We start from the raw sequence: 17,276 nt of genomic DNA on the forward strand, positions 1-17,276 counted from the left end.
ATCTGTATATCTATGTGCACATACACACAGAAAAGAATAAAGCAAGCCATGAACAACAGTTTTTAAGAACTACATCAACTCTTGCCTCTGAGGCAGTCCCATTTGTGTTTGGGATACCTAAGTGATCAATATCTGGGGAAGATAAGTATTTGCAAGTTCTGGTCAGGTAGTCCATTGTGTAGGTGTAAATTATTTTGGGGTAATAAAAGCCCTGGCATTTAAGGAAATCTATTTTATTTAAATAATTAAGTCTCCTGTTGAAAAGCTCTTTGGAAGACAGTGTAGAAGATCATGGGAATAGCTTTTGGTGAGATTTATAGGTTTGTGCTAAATTCAAGCGAGATTGCAAATACTGGGAAGAGATTACTTCTGCTCACTTCTCCAGTTAAGGGACTGTAAGGAGTTCTGCTCAGAGGCAGCAGCCTGACTTACAGTACAGCCGAAAGGTTGCTGATTTTTTCCATTCCTCTTTTTCCCGTTCCATTCTTCATAGGCCTGATACATATCTTAATCATCTTCTGAACATGGCAGCCCATGAATCTCTTGTTGAAAGCTTTGCTATTAGCATAGTATTTGGCAGTGGTAAAAACTGTGCTACAAATGTTCTTTTGTTGCTTTAGAAACACCCTTGGTCTTCTCTTTGAAAAGACCACAGTAAACCTTGATCGAGTCTGAATTCCTTTATTGTGTCTTTTTACTGGCATGAAGACTGATGAAAGTCGAAATGCTGGTATAGTAACAGAAACAAAGTGCAATGTGCTGTTACATGAGCCCATGTTAAAAGAAGAAAAGCCTTTTAATTTCTTTCTATTTGAGCTGTACAAATACAGTTTTAAAAATCAAGCTCACTACAAAATCAGCAAAACCTCAGGCTTTGTGGAGTACTGTAATTTTTTCAGATGGGCTGGTTTGCATATGTTGAATTGGACTCTAAATTTTGAGTAGAAGTGGAAAGATCCTGAAATTTTGGCCTGGAGATATGAAAAAACATTTTGAGTTCGGAGATATGAAAAAACTTTTCGAGTTAGAAAAATAGCTTAAAATGGCCAGGAAAATGTAGAAGAATCTTATCTAAAACATTATGAATATAAAATGTAAATTTTTTTTTTAATTAATGAAAGTTGCATTGGACTCTAATGGTGGTTACCATGCTATTTATTCTTCACAAGATCAATGCAAAAATATTCAAGATTCAAGACCATGAATTCCTGTAGTAAACTATTGGCATAAAAGCTACCCACTAAGAAAATGAGCTATAATAAAGTAGATAAGTATGTACTTATCTTTCCAGATAAATCAAGCCTGATCTCAGATACCTAAATGCACCTTGGCCAGCCATTAGGACAGTTCTGTGATGGAGACAAGTAGTGAGACAAGGTCAGTCTGAGTTTGAGGTTCTTACAAAGAAGGAGAAGGCAGATCGACATTGCAGGGCTCAAAGTGATCTGCAGGATGTTTGAATCCCTCCTAAAGCATATCTCTGGGTACGCGGTGGGTACCTGGGTAACAGCTGGGCTTGGGAAACACTGCAGCCCCCAGTTGTGCAGAGAAATCATATGATAGACTGCTCCTTGGGATGTTTATGTATATTGCCCTGTTGTCTGCTTACCTGGTCTTCAAACCCATCGGGAAAGCAGCTGCAGAATTGGTGAGGAAGCAGCCAAAGTCTCCTTTTGGGTATCCCCATGAAGCGGGAGGCTGCCCGGACCAACTAGACTGAGACAGGCCTGGCTCAGCCTGAGATGTCCCGAATTCCAGATGATGGGTCTCACCGTCCTGCTCACCAGTGTTCTCGGGGCAGTTTTCCAAGGAGAGGGGATGCTCCTTGTCTCAGACCTGAACTCCTTCCGCTACGCAACCTGGATCCTGAGTAGGCAGTTCCTGAGTTAAATTAGTCTGTTCTTTGCTTTGTCAAAAGTAACGGAAGTCTTGCGGTGTGGGACTATCTAGCCAAGGAGATTTGTTTTTTCCAGCCTGTTGCAATACTGAGTTCCTGATTTCTCCCTGTAGTGCGACTAAAAACGAAGTCTTGACCTGAAGCAAATGTTCCCGATCTCCATGATGGTCAATACAGCAGATGTTATGTTGCATCATTCACCCCTGGAGGCAGGAAGGCTTTTTGCTTCTCAGAGTGCTAGAGTTTTTGAAGAGTTTGAAGTGTTTCTGAATGCTTTGGATACATTCCTATTTGGGAGGCTTCTGTGTAGGCCTTTGCATTCCCAGAGGAATGCTCCTTGAATATAGTTGAGTTAGGCTTTCCCTGATAACTTTTGATGAAGACCGTCTTTCTGAATAGTCACTACCATATTAAGAACTGTAGAAAGAAATTGATCTTATGGCTGTGTCACCTTGCAGTGTTACACTAGGATGAATTTCAAGGTTTCAGTCCTGTTGAGTGTGGTCAGAGTGTTCACATAACTATATAACTATATAACATGACTATCTTCTGATAGTCATCTGGTTTTGCCAGTCTAGGACAGAGAGGTTGGTCCAAGCTCCAGATGTGCAAAGAGTATGTAACTGTTTTTCTTAAGCAACTAAACTTTTCAGGTCATTTCTGTAACTCATTAGATATAACAGAAAGGATGAAAGATACTGATATTCCTGCCAACAAAGTTCTCCGTTTTTCAGGAAATGTGACAAAATAGCTGAGACGGAGAGAGATTCAGGAGCAGAGCAGTTTGTCTTTCATCAGTAAGTGACACTGCATTTGTGTGTAGTGTTGCCTAGAAGCATCACCAGCTGTGGTGCCATCTTTGCACTAATCCTTATGCTTCTTTCAAAGTTAGATGCTCAATTCAGCAAAGTGGTGTGTCAGTTCCTTTTCCAGTCTCACCTGCTGATACATAGAGTAGCATCCTTGAGAATACATAACAGTTGCTTGAAAGAGAAAACAAATATGCTTCAGAATAACTGGAACTATGTGAGGTGTGATGTCCATGTGTGTATTTTTCAATTTATCCTCCATCCCTTCTTCTTCAGTCTAGCACATAGAGGTTTCTATAGTTGAAAGAAATGTGTGCTTTATGAGGTGAAAGCAAGCACTGGTGGTCTTGATTTGAATCCTGTGCAGGTTGAGAAGTGAATGGAGTGCTTACTGGGCTTGGAAATTGCTGTTAGTGTGGAGACAACAGCATGACAGAGGCTTTGTGGTAAAGAGGAAAATAAGACAGCAGCAGAAGGCTTATTTTGAGAGCACAGATATGCATTCTTTTTTATCAAGTGCATGTCAGAGAAAGAATTCTGTAATATGAAGTTAACTGAAAAGGATTCCCAGGAGATTTGCACTTCTTGATGACTGCCTTCAGCTTAGCACAGAAGGAGCAGTATCAGCAAATATGGATGAATTTTCAAATAATTTTAAGTTGGAATGGATTTCTAGAGGTCATGTAGTTCAATCCCCTGCTCAAACCAAGGACAGCCTAAGAGTTAGAATAGATGTGTTGGACCTTTTTCAGCTGACTTTTGAGTATGTCTGAGGATGATCTTTCGAGGTCCCTTCCAACCCCTAACGTTCTATGATTCTGTGATGACAATTCCACAGCTTCTCTGGGTACCCTGCACCAGTCTTAACTTATCTCATGGAGAAAATGTTCTCCTTTATGTATAGGTTGATTTTTCACTTGGTGCAGTGTGTGGCCATTGCTTCTTGTCCTTTCACTGTAAGCTTCCAAGATGTCTGATTTAGTCTTCTCTGTAATCACTCATTATGTCCTTGAAGACAGTAAGTAGATCCCATCTCTGCTTCCGTTTCTTGAGACTTAACAAGCCCATGTACTTCAGCCATTCCTTATGCATTATTTTTTTTAGCCCCCTAAATCATTTTAGTGTCCTTCACCAGACCCACTCCAGTGTGTATTGTACTGTCAAGCCCAAAACTCCATACAATACTCCAGATGCTGTCTCACAAGTACTAAATAGAGGGTTATAACCACTTCCCTCTGCTTGCTGACTGTGTTTGTGCTGATGCCACCCAGTACGTTTCGCTTCTGTTGCTGCAAGGGCATACAGCTAATTCCTGTGCAACTTGGCAGACACACTTCATCCTGAAATTCAGAGTGGTTTAGGTCACAGATCCACTGTTAAAACTATTGGAAATTAAAGAAACACAGGAGAAGTTGAAATAAAGGCTGGAGGGGGGAAAAGAAAGGACTTTATGATTACTACAAAATGGCATGTTGAATGTGGCAAAAGACTTGCTAGTGTCTACAAGTATCCATGAATTGTGTTAGTGAGTGCTGTTTTTTCTGAAGCTGAAAAGAGAACTGGAAGCTGCTGTGTCCCAAAGGTTGAAATATTGTGCTAGCAAACAATAAATTTTAATCCTTCTTGATGGACTTTTGCTCAAACACTGGAAATCTGTAAAAATAAGAGGTCTTTTTATGCACAATTACTTAAACTTACTGTTGTTAATGGTATTTGTTTTATTTGGGCAAGAGCTTGAGGACTGAAAAAAAGTTACTGTGCCAGGTCCAGACACAGACTGTGACTCTTTACTTTCAATGAGTTTGAAGTTGAAGGAACTCTGAACTGGCGGAGCAGTGCAGAGCAGTGTATTTCATGAGGAAGAAGAAAAGCCTAAAGCAATAAAGGTGGCTGTAGGTAGCTGGAAGTTCTTACCCAGCCCTGTCTGTCTCGTAGCTGCTCAGCTGATTGAGCCAATTCTTTTTCTTTTAAATAGTTCACCAGTTTCTTTCCTTCTGTCTCTCACCTTTCCCTTAAATGGTATTTCATAGTTATGCTGCTTTATGGCTTGGGGAAAACACCACTTTACATCTGCCTGTTACTTCTGCACTGCTTTGTCTATCCTTAACGGCAGAGTATCAATTAGACCCCTGAAGTACAGCTTTTTTTCTGGGAAATGTCAATGCTAAAATCTATCTTGTTGAAGAGAGAAGAGAGGAAGAATGTTGATAGAACATCCGTGTCATTTACAGACCCTGGCTGAAAAAAGTACCTCAAAATACCCAATCTTCATCTTAATTGCTGAGATGAAAAGAATGATGTGGAATGTTCTCTTACTGCAACAAGAGCTGCAGCTTTTGGGAATGGGTTTGGAAGTGGTCCTGGGAGTTACTGAGTCCTGTGTTCTGGTTAAAGAAAACATGCTTAATTTAGAGGAGGAAACTGCAGCAGGTATTGTGAAGTGCACTCAGGATGAAATGAAACAAATTTTAAACAAAACAGGTTAGCAGAGACTTTTTTAATCCAAAACTGAAATTACTCAAAATAGTATTAGAAAAGAATAGAAGTTTTGCAAAGCATCATGTTACTTGCTCTATTGCAGTACATTTATTTGGAGGCAAATTTTCTCCTTCAAATTTTGGGAAGATATTCTCTGCAGGTGACTGTAAATGGCTTTTTGCTGTTCTGGTTTAGGAAATACAGTGTTGCTCAGATTTGTTCTGAGTTTTGTGAGTGTGGTTTGCATGGGTTGTTTTTTTGTTTTCTTTTGTTTTGTTTTTCCAGAGTGTTTGGGGGTTTTTTGTTGGTTTTTAGTGACTAAACTACTGCATTATGCATCATGTACATTACCATAAAAAAACCAAGAAGTGTAATATTGGGACTACTGACACCTATTTTATGTTAAATGAAAGACTTCAGTTAGCTCTGAAGTAGCAAGTACCATGTTTTACCCTAGCCTCTTGTTATATGTTAAAGGTTTTTTAATCCTAGGTTAATTTACAGTGTTTCAGTAAAGATATTTTAATCTTTTACTGTAGCTATGTTATTGATCAATGAATAACCTATGGCATGCTAGATAGTCTCTTGTGGGTATAAGATGGGTAATGGTTTAAGTCCCAACAAAACTGTAAAGTATGCCATACTAGTGTCTCATACCTCATTTACTTCACACTTGACTGCTATAAAACAGTTAGCAGATGGAAGTGAAACACAGAACCCTGTGCAGTGGTGTGAAACAGAGAAATGTGCTGGTGGTATGTTATCTTTGATTAAATTGTAGTTGGCAGATGGATACAGGGCTATTTAGCTAACCTTACTGTTCCTTTTAAGGAAAGAGTGTGGTGACAATGGCCTTCCTATGTGTCTGGAATTTTTTTTAAGTCATTTTTTTTTCTTCTAATCTTTAAATTTCAATTTTTGTTATGGATGGTAAACTCAAACACTTAAATATGAACTTGTGGCCAGGTCTCCTTCTGGTTATGATTAGAGTTGAAGATAATTCTTAAAAATTTAAAAGAAAACAGAAGTGTGTTGCTCTTGCAGGAGTTCTGCAAATATATAATTTCATTATTTGTATTCTTTCTTAACATAATACTGCAAAGCTTATATTAACTTCAGTACGAAGACTTTTGTCTTAATAAAAGTACTGTGAAAAGCCTATATTAATGTGGTTTTTCTCCAGAAAATTTACATAACATTCACAATAGTTGAGAGTAAACATCAGTGTACAGATGAACATTTGTTGAAGTTTTGAAACAAATATTTAACATAAATGTACATTGTTATTAATTTTTAGTGTGTATGTTTTGGTGGAAAAGACTTTGTGGGTTAAAAGCTTAAAAATTTAAATAGCATTTGCTTGCAAATATGTTTAGTTTATTTTAGGGCGTGTTTAAGGATTATCACAAATGTGAAGCTGCACTCCTAATACCTACAGCCATGCTTTATAAAGCTTATCAAATATTTTTAAATGACTGTCTTTAAAAAGAGTATTCTGACCATGGTTCATCACACAATCTCTTAAGATCATTTTTATACTCATTTTGAGATATTAGAGTCAGGTCAAATAATCCCCTTTGAGAACAAAACAGATTGTAAGTAGATCTCACTAATATTTAGAGTTTTAAAATATAGCATCATAGAAATACAGTATGTTGTGGAAATAAAAAAAATATTTGCATAAACGGTGAATCATTCATCTCTGAATTGCAAACAAGTGTTAAGGTATTGTTTATTCACTTCAAAGGATTAATCAGCTTTTGAACAGATATAACTGCTTTCTTTTTTTTCAGAAACTACTAGCTCATGTTGTTTTGAGAGATGTCATAAGTACAGGACTTCTTGACTGGCTGGAATCTGTAGTGGATCACAGCGTTTCTAACATGTCTAAGTAAACAAAGCAAATTGCCCAGGAAAGGTTGAAATGCTTCTTCCGGTTTTTGATTACCCATTAGTCAGTAGTAGCTATAAAACTAGATCAGTAATCTATAGAAATAAGCTGATTTTATGTGTATACAAAAATATAAATAATCAAATATATAAAAGCAAAGCATGATAAATACTATTAGTTGGTTACTGAATAGTGATGCCGTTTCCCGAAATAAAGTAATTGTATTGCCATCTTCTGTTCTCTGCTAAAATTTATTTGGTATTTTTTCAGATACATACCAGAGATTTCTTTTATTCACTAAGATTATTTTTTGCCGATGGTGTCTTCTGTTGTATCTTTTCAGTCTTGAAAATAAAAATGTTGAAGTTTTGTTGAATTTGATTTAAAAAACAACAACAAAAGAAACAACAAAAGAAACAACAAAATCAAACAAAACAACCAACCAGCCAACCAAACAGCACCGTACTTGTAGACTGTCCATTTGTGATGTTCAAGACATGGTTAAAAACACTGGAGCAGGTCTATTAAGACTCTGTGAACCTGGGTGAAAAATAAAGCATGTATTCATTAAGTCCAAGGAAAGGAAATTTACTGCAGTTGCTGTTTTTTATATTTGTAGGGAAGCAGCATGGTTGGAAATAAGATACAGCTCGCTGTACACGTGCTCTGTGATATCTTCATTTAATAGCGTGTGCTACCCATAATGACTGTGTTTCATATCAGAAGGAGAGTTCATGGATAGGGGTCGAGAGATGCTGATTCTGATGTCTGGTTGGCACACGGGAGACCTGTGGCACCTGTGCTTTGCTGGGTCACTGGGGCAACTATGGGGATCAGCACTACATACCATGCTTTGTGTGTTTCACCAGATGACAGAAGTGGCTTAAGAATTCGTTTATGTCAAGAAAAGAGTCATCTAGTTAAAAAAAGAGGGGAACACATTGGAAGAAAGCAGCTGAAAGTGATGTATTGTTGAAGTAAATTGAGCAAAGCATCATGGAGAATGGCCTGTGCTGAAGGGTTTAAACCAAAGACAGAGTACGAGCTGGCACGCTTGTGAATTCTCTGAAGTAATATTTGAGGTGGAATGTGGCAATATAGTAAAACTGGGTGGTTTGCCCAGTGCTTTTCTTTTTTCCCTAGCATAATAGTATAAGTCTCATCATTCAGTCTCACAAAAGATGACTCGTTACACAAGAGACACGGTGAATTACGTATGTACATACTCATACATCATCATGTTTTCCATCCCTATTTAATTGCTTACCACCCAAAATGATTGTTAGGGTATTCTCAGCTGCAGAAGTCTTCCAGAAATCGTCAAAGAAATAATCAGTCCTGTGAATAATGTACCAAAGAAGAACAACGACCTCTCTTTCTGTAGGACAGCCTGCCAAGAACACTCTGAAGTGCTCAGTGTCTGAAAACATATGTCTTGGTGCTAAATGAGGACATGCGTGAGCCACCTGAAATCCTTTGGGCATGTTATTTTAAGACAAACAAGTTAATTCATTACTGAGAGAACTTTAAAGCATCCAGGAGATGATTCACCCAAATTTGCAGATTTCAAGTCCCTTTACAGTCACAATGAATTACTATTTTCAAGGATTAGGGTTTTTTAGGGCTAGAGACCCTCTGGTTGAGACTTGGCCCAGTGCTCACTGTTTTTAACCTGGTTGAATAGGTGAAAAGTAAGGTAACAAAATACAACCATGATACATATTTAGTCAAGATTAAGGAGGGGATTTGAGAAAGTATGGTATGCCAGTATTTAATTGGAAGTTTAATATAGATAGTGACTCATTGGAAGTTTCATTCTGGAAGATAAGGTTTCACATATTTATTCAAACAGTTCTGAAATGTGCTTTGATATTTGGGGGCAACCATAGAATATTGTAGATGCTGGCTACTGTTGGTTGTTACTTTTTTGTTCATGCTGATTTACCAATGAAAATGAGAAACTGAATGGTAGAGTACACAAAGAAGGAAAGAGTGGGTTGAAATGGCCATGAGTTTTAAAAAAAAAAAAAAAAGGTCTGAAGATCTAAAAAGAAAAAATTATCAATGTATATTGAGTCACATGGGCTACCAGTTATGTTTGTCAAAACCTTCTGAATGTACTGGGAAACTTGAAAATGTAGATAATGTAGGAACTGTAAATTGTAACCGGCATCATATTTAGGCATCTGCATTTAGATGCTTAGAACTGAAAATCTTGAAGATTGTATTAGAGTGCTTTAGTTACAATTGTCTCACCTAATTGATTGAGTATTCTTTGTTTTAAGGCACATTAAAAATTTTGAAAGAATAGTAATAACTGATATTTAAGCGTGGTTTTGGTTTTGTAATAAAAGACTGAGGTTAATTAGCAGAGAAGGCTAAAATAGCTTATGGCACTTGTGTGAATATAAATTACCTGTATAGGAACACTGTTAAAACAAAGATTTGATGATACCCTACACATCTAGTGATGAACAATAAACTGCTTTTGAGAAAACTAACTCAATGTTACAGCTGGTGAGACTGAAGCCAAGTTGAGTTAGATGTTCATATTCCTATGGCAAGTGTTAGTTGAGTGGTAAATAGAGTCCAGTCTTCTTTGTTCTTTATTCCAGGATTTGCTAAACCTCAGCATAGTTGTCACCATTGTCAATGACTTCTATGTCCTTGAAAGCCACTGGAGTGCACGCCTTCAGATGTGTGACAGGTGAGAGGCTCTGCCTCTTTGAAGGTCCATCAGTCTGGAGTGACTTGAGCTGCACTGGAAAGCCCATGCCAGGCAGGACAGAGCGGCTGAGCTTCAGTGCCCGTGTCCAGCAGCTGCTGCCAAGGTGGCAGGAAGAATAGGGGTCAGTCAGGGCCAGCAAGGGAGGAAGGCTGATCACGGCTCTTCCTCAGTGGCACAGTCCTGTGGGAGGCTGCTGCTGCCATGCAGTTTTGGTTGTACTTCAGGGCTGCTCAGCCCCCAAGGTGGACTTACCATGGGGCTGCTGCAGTGGGGACTTGCTCTTTGTTGTCATACCTGTGCCCATGGGGTTGTCTGAATACTAGTGCTCCAGCAACAGAAAAGAGAGGCAGGCATACAAGTGACCATCAGTCCCAGAGCACATGGGTTTTTGCTTGTGGGAGATGAGCGTGTGCTCTTAGAAATAAGCCTGTGACATCTGCTTTCAGTCTGCTGTGAGGTTTAGTGTTCTTCAGGTCCAGAGCCTGATTCTGGAGAAGCCAGCCAAGCAGCATCTAATACTGGCCTACTTTTCATCTCTCCAAAGAACTAGGGAGTAGTTCACGTTCTTCTCGTCTTTATTAACAATTTAAGGACTGGATGACTTTTTAAGTTAACTAAACAAAAGTTGAGACAAAATTATTTTTGTGGTACTTGCTGTTGAAGAGTGTTACTGAAACTTCCTAAGAAACACAAAAACATTTAGAGTTAATAAGAATAACATCTGGAAATTACACTAACAAGGAGACACAAAGGGCGTCATCCATCCTACTAAATTGCTCTCACTTAGTTTGCAAAATATCTGACTCCCTTAGCAGCACCATTGTCCAATTGGCTTCATGCACTATGAGGGTTTTCTACATTCCTCACAAGTATTCAGCATTGGACATGATCGGGACAAGCTGCTGGGCGAGATAGGTCTGTATTCCTAAGACTGTGGATGAGGAAAACAATTTATTTGGAATTTTCCAGCCCTCTACTGCCTTGAAAAATCTCACCTGTGAACATAAGTGTGCCAAGGCCATTTCTGATTCGTGGTTCTGTCAAGTGAAAAATGGACCTCAGCAAAAGCACTCTGGCCACTGAAGCTCAAAATGCTCTTGCATGAAACTGAACTAAGTTTAAAGCTATGTGTATTTGGCGATTCTTGTAGTCTTGGAAAAGCATCCACTTATTTATTCAATCAGTCACAAAATGTACTTTCCTCTTTACTTGTTTTCTTGTCCCTATGGAGATAATTAACTAAGTGTTAGAGGAAAAAATAAGGACTGTATGTTTGCAACACCACATTGATAAATCTGACCTTTGCTCTTTAGACACCTCGCTCATCCATAAATCCTTACATTAAAAAAAAAAATGCACTTTGGGATTCTGAATTTTAAAAATTTGCTTCTACCAGTAAATCTATCTTGAAAAATAATTATTTTCTTGAAGCGATGCCTGCATTGCACTATGTAGACTGCAGCATTAATTTAAAATGGAAAATTGTCATATTGTGGAATTGTGTCTTGATGTCTACAAATGTGGTTTGTCTAGTTAACTTTTAGTTTAACTGTTGAGGTGAAAGTCTTTCTCTTCTACTCAGGCTACTCTCACTACTCAGAAAGAGATTTTTGACAGATCTTTAATATTAGTTGCTGGTAATTTCTACCTCAATATGTCTAACTTGAGTGATCTGCCTTACTCATAGTAGAATTATTTCTTCCCTTCAGTCTTACTGTATATCATTATTTCTGTACGTAGTATTAACTGCATTTTATATATGATATAGCGTTGCAGACGTTGGTATTGAGTGCTGCTATTTTCATATTTAACAAAAAATCATTTATATCAATTATTTTTTTTTACATACAAGGTATGGCTTCTGTAACTTAGAAGTTGGCAAAAGTGATCTGTTGGTCTTTTGGGATCTGCTCTGAGTTCTTGAAAGCTGGAGGTGGAATTCAACATCTGTATGTCACAATATGTTTGCCAATTAATTATTGTAGGAGTAAAGGATCGATGGGGGCCATTTGTATTGAATTAAGTCTTGTGAGCATCTATGCAACTGCTCGTTAGGCACTCATCAAACCTCACCTTAGAACAAGTTAAATTAGTTTGCCTCTACTCATCTCCACTATTGGAATATCGATTGATACAGGGACATGTTTCTTAATATCTTGTGTAAATATATTCATGCTTTATTATGCCCATTGGTTTTGTACCAATATTGACCCTTAAGGTAAACATTTTTTAATGCATTTATAGAGATCTTTATTTTTTGCCACGTGGGGCAGGGAACCCATATAAGTCAGGAATTTCTGGCTTGCTTTCCTAACTTAAGTTCTCTGTCCCTCTAATTGTTATAGGAGTCTCCCTGGGCAGGCAGCACAATTGTGAGTTAAACTTGCAGGGATAGGGATGGTTGTAGCTGCACGGAGTGCTCCAGGGGGAGCAGCTTCATACTGAGGCATTTCTATGGCCCTGTTTTTACTGTAACTATATCACCCAGTACGGATTGTACCTGCATTTTTACAATAAGGAGGCCTACACGTTATTTTCTTCTTCTGTCATTTCCAGGTTTTAACTGCCAATTTAAAGCAGATGCTTTCATCCTAGGCTCAAAATGCATACTTTTGTACCTTATACTGTTAAATTTCATCCCACTTACTTTAAATCAATGCTCAGAGCAATCCAGCTGTGCCTTCTGCTCTTTTTCCACATTAATGATATTTCACAGCCTTGTGACAGCACCCATTTTGGCACTGTTTAGTACCAAAATTTGTACTAAAAATATGTACATGTGCACACAAGCAAACTCTTATTTTACTTTTTCTTTTCATATGCTAGTATTTCTCTACTGTGTTTTACCTGCCGTCTACTTTTGGAAGTTTCTTACTTATCTTACAATTCTTCTAAGCCTTGTCTTTTATCCCTTAAATATGGTTATGGCATAGTTAATGCTATGATAAATACATTTGCATTATAATTAATTCATTAATTGTTTATGTATCAATTTGACATTATATTATTTGATAAATATACTTTGCATTTTATCCCACTTGCCTATGTGATGGAAAGTATTTTTCCCTTGGACATTTGTCCTGAAGATTTTCTGATATCAGACTAATATCCAATTATATCCAATTTCTTGGATATAATATTAGTTTTCTTTTTTTGTACTCTAGCCTAGTCCCTGTTATCTCTTCCTTTTTATCCTCAGTTTATCAGATTACTAAAATATAGAGCTGTTCATCACACTGACTTTCAGTGTTCCTGGATGGAACTGGCTCTTCAGTAGTGAGACTGGTACCTGGTCCATTGTGTTTCTGTTACTTCTGTAATGTCCAGTTTCAGCCCTACGCTAATTTTTTGTTCTTCCTTTGGTGCACAAATACTTTGTTCCTAAGTAACTATTCACAGGTTCTTAGCTGAATGAATTCCTGCACTACATGCATCATCAGTCTATCAGCATTACTGTTTTCCTTCCCTGCTCCCCATCCTCCTGTGTTCTATTAATATTTAAGTTTCAGTGTGAGATTTCCCCATTGCCACCTACTCATTTTATCCTTCCTACTGTACTTGGGAAGAGGCGTGAAGCTTTGAAACATTTTTTTTTTTCTGATGTTGCTTGCAGTAGATGTTGTTTTTATCGAGTACTGTATCGTGATTAAATGTAGTGGACAGATTTTGGAATAAATGTACCTATTTCACACATGCTACACTTGGTAACTATTAATGGTGAAGATTACTTCCCAGACAATATGGAATTATGAGTATTTGTGCAAGAAAGGTTTTTGGTACTTTTTAAGGGAGGTTGAGATCATGCTTCTCTTTCTTCCAATAACCAGGAATTAAAAAATAAACGAGTGCTTTGTCAGCATAATGTAGCCCTCACGAGTCAGACCTCGATGCTCCCACAGATGTCTGGCTATGTGTCAGGTTTTGGAGCAGAGCATGTCCATGATGGGGCAGGAAGAGAAGAGAGCAGGGCAAGGCACTTAGACTGCAGTCCTTGCTGCCCATAGTTGCTTCTGCCTGTGAATCTCTGGATTTGCTTCAGAAGAACAAAATCAGAGTTGAAATACGATGATGTGGTTGGCATCTATCTCATTTTGATTTCATAGGACCTGTCCGCCACATTGCAACACAAAAGGACTTGGAACAGCAGAGGGGCTTTAGAAAAAGTAGAAAGCTGGTGGGAATGGGATTACATTAAATTCAGTCTGTTGTGCTGAAATCTCCCACTGTGAGCAAACAGCAGGAAAGGCGATGAGGATTTAGGCCTGAGGAAAAGTCATTTAATTGCTGATTACCACCAATCACTTTCCCAAATTCCTTTCCTCATCTACTGGAACATTTGTATGCATCAGCCACCTGTCCAGGGAGATTTCTGTGTAGAAACTGGGTGGAACTCTTGAACCCAGGATCCAAGTGGTTCCATGGATATTGTAAATATGACAGATGAGATGCTAGACTCTTTAATGCCAATGTAAGTTTTGTTAATGACTTACTAAGGTCAGGATTTCACTTATGTTTACATATGTGTTGGACTTTCTCTTGGTGGTACTCTGAGGGTGGGAAAGAATTTGATTGTTTATCTGAAATGGTGCTGAATGGATCTCAGACTGATCCAGTGCTGCATCTGGATTCAATTTCACAAGGGACAATATGGAACAAAACTCTTCAATTTTTTTTTTTTTTTTTAATTAAAATCAGAAGTCTTGAAAGCCCTCCCATTTTACTGTTTCATATGAGGGAAGGGCTGGCAACTCCATGTTTTCTCAATTGAAGCAAGTTATCAGATTTTCAACATGCTACTATATATCAGGACTGCTCGGGATAATAATGCAGACATTATCCAAGGTATGCTGCAAGGCATCATGGGCTCACACTTTCAAATCACCATGTAAATCTGCCTGACACAGCTTTAAAAGAAATAAAACAAGGCTGAAAGCTCCAGTGTTTAGTCTAAAAACACACATGGCTGTGGTTGCTGTTTTAGCCTATGTGGGTTAACTGTGGAAGCCTTTTGTCAGCTCTCCGGCCTACTGAGTGGTGTCAGCTTGATTTGTGTGTTAATTTGCTGACTTTTTGTTTTGATGCTTTCCATTAAAATTCACATAAAGAGCCTGTGTGGTTTTGCTTCATTTAGCAGCTCTCCCTAATCTAAATGCTATTCCAAAGAACACCGTTGGTATCACTGAAGCTAAGAGAAAGTGCTTTCAACATTTATTCACTGTTGGAATAATTTATTCACTATTTATGTGATACTGAAAGGATGGAGGCAGGTGAAGCACCTTGTGAAGTGATGATATAACCAAATACAGAGAAGAAACACAGTGGCAGTCTTACAAGATCTCTCCCTTACGGAAAATTACTGAATAAAATGATGAGTGGTCTAAGCCATGAACCACCTAGGATCAGCTCAGCCTTCCTGGCACCAAAGCTTGTTTCGTTTAAGTTAAAGGATCTGCCTCACTCCATCTCACATGTCATTGCTCTTTAGGTCTGTTTTGCTTGAGGAGGATGATTCGTTACTGGTAGAGGCTGCCAGAAACCAGGACACAGCCCTGGACTGGATGTCCATCCAGACTTGCAATTAGGATGATGTTTTGACACCATTTTCCCTTGTGTGTTAATGGCATGTGTGGTGGTCTGTGATAATTTTCTTGAGGCAGATGAGGTACTAAGGACTTTTCTCCCTGGAACCTATCACTTCTAAAATGTAAAGTGATTGAACATTTTAGCTGGCACTTTAATGTTGGATGGAATAACTGCTAATTCTGTAGTGTTTGTGTGGCCCGAATGACTCCCCTCAGTCTTCTATTAAGGCAAGATCTACAGGCCAATGTATGGGCACCGGGATGTTTATTTTCAAGTAATGAGTGAAATCATGCTATGCTGACTGCATCTCAGAAACTGAAGAGTCATGCCTTGAAAGTGTCCCTTCCAAGAACAGCTCCAGAAAACAGTTCCTTGAGTCACTAACATTATCTCTATGTTTTTGAGTCAACACTGATCAAAAACGCACCCTCAAGAAGCAGCTGGGGGGTGTGGGTTTGGTGTAAGGTAGAAGGCTCACAAATTCCCATTGGACTATTGATAAAAATAGAAAGATTGGCCATTGTTTAGAAGTAGTCACCAAGTATTATTTCCCTAGCTTAAATTAATGTCCCTCTATGTCTGAAAACAAAAAATGGTATTACCCTTTATGTCAGCATCTGTCGGGTATTGTTAAATACCTGCCATACCACATACCTTCATGGATGAAGTAAGGCTTTGTCCTGGCCTGCTGCTGGAGCTTGAAGCTCCCAGTGGTTGCACTGAAGGTAGGATCAGGCCCACAGTGGAGAGAGCCTCTAAAGTTTTCTATAACCCACTCGATATAATTAAAAAAATCTGGATTTGTATTTGCCACCACTGAATGCTGTGTCCTGTTTTCCTTTCCACAGGCAGAGTCACCCCAGAACAGCTCAGCTCGTACATTCAGCTTTTCAGAAATAATCTCAAAGCTTTGGAAAACCATTGTGGTCTTCTGCAGCTTGTGCTGGCCGCGGTCCAGACTTTGAAACACCCCCAGACTTCCAAATGGGACAACTTCCTTGCGTTTGAGAGATTACTTCTGCAGGTACATATTATTTGAATTCATTTTACATAAGTAGAAATGTTTTATTTAATTTTTAAATTCCCATTGAATTCTGTAGCTTTTATTTTTTCCAAATAAGTGTGTTGGATGTTATGCTAAAAAGCTGTTCTTTATTGCCAAACTGATGAAAGAAATGGGAACCTACATAGTTAATCTTTTATAGCTTTCTCTAAGAATAATTTTAGAAACAAAATGGTAGACGTTAAAGGTGAAGTACATAAATAATCTGAATTGGGTGACAGTTTTATATCTGTATGAAATTTCAAGACGATATCACTTTTAGCATTGGATAACATTATAACTATTAGAATTATTATTATTGCTACCATTCCGAAGGTGCTTCTTCAGGTAATGTGCCAAATCAAATGTAGAGATGCAACCAAGATGATTAAGGGAGTGGAGCACCTCCCTTATGAGGAAAGGCTGAGGGAGCTGGGTCTCTTTAGTTTGGAGAAGAGGAGACTGAGGGGTGACCTTATTAATGTTTATAAATATATAAAGGGTGAGTGCCATGAGGATGGAGCCAGGCTCTTCTTGTTGGCAAACAATGATAGGACAAGGGGCAATGGGATCAAGCTGGAACACAAGAGGTTCCACTTAAATTTGAGAAAAAACTTCTTCTCAGTAAGGGTGGCAGAGCACTGGAACAGGCTGCCCAGGGAGGTTGTGGAGTCTCCTTCTCTGGAGACATTCAAGACCCACCTGGACAAGTTCCTGTGCAACCTCACTTAGGCGTTCCTGCTCCAGCAGGGGGATTGGACTAGATGATCTTTTGAGGTCCCTTCCAATCCAGAACATACTGTGATACTGTGATACTGTGTGATAGAGAGGACTTTGTTATTATGTGA

At 38.5% G+C, this 17,276-nt stretch overlaps 1 protein-coding gene across 2 annotated transcripts in view; it reads left to right on the plus strand.

Moving 5' to 3' along the window:
* Window positions 1-17,276, plus strand: part of SCFD2 (sec1 family domain containing 2) — a gene marked incomplete at its 3' end in the record, with an annotated part of 198,070 nt that overhangs the window by 39,023 nt on the left and 141,771 nt on the right. The window contains exon 4 of one of the 2 annotated variants that reach the window (XM_080344042.1): window positions 16,239-16,410. In XM_080344042.1, the coding sequence (XP_080200168.1) occupies window positions 16,239-16,410 (172 nt within the window). Of the gene's footprint in view, window positions 1-16,234; window positions 16,411-17,276 lie in introns of both variants that reach the window. The other variant, XM_080344043.1, reaches the window with a different exon arrangement.

Source organism: Nesoenas mayeri (genome assembly GCF_963082525.1).
Source record: "Nesoenas mayeri genome assembly, chromosome: 4".
Lineage (NCBI taxonomy): Eukaryota > Metazoa > Chordata > Aves > Columbiformes > Columbidae > Nesoenas > Nesoenas mayeri.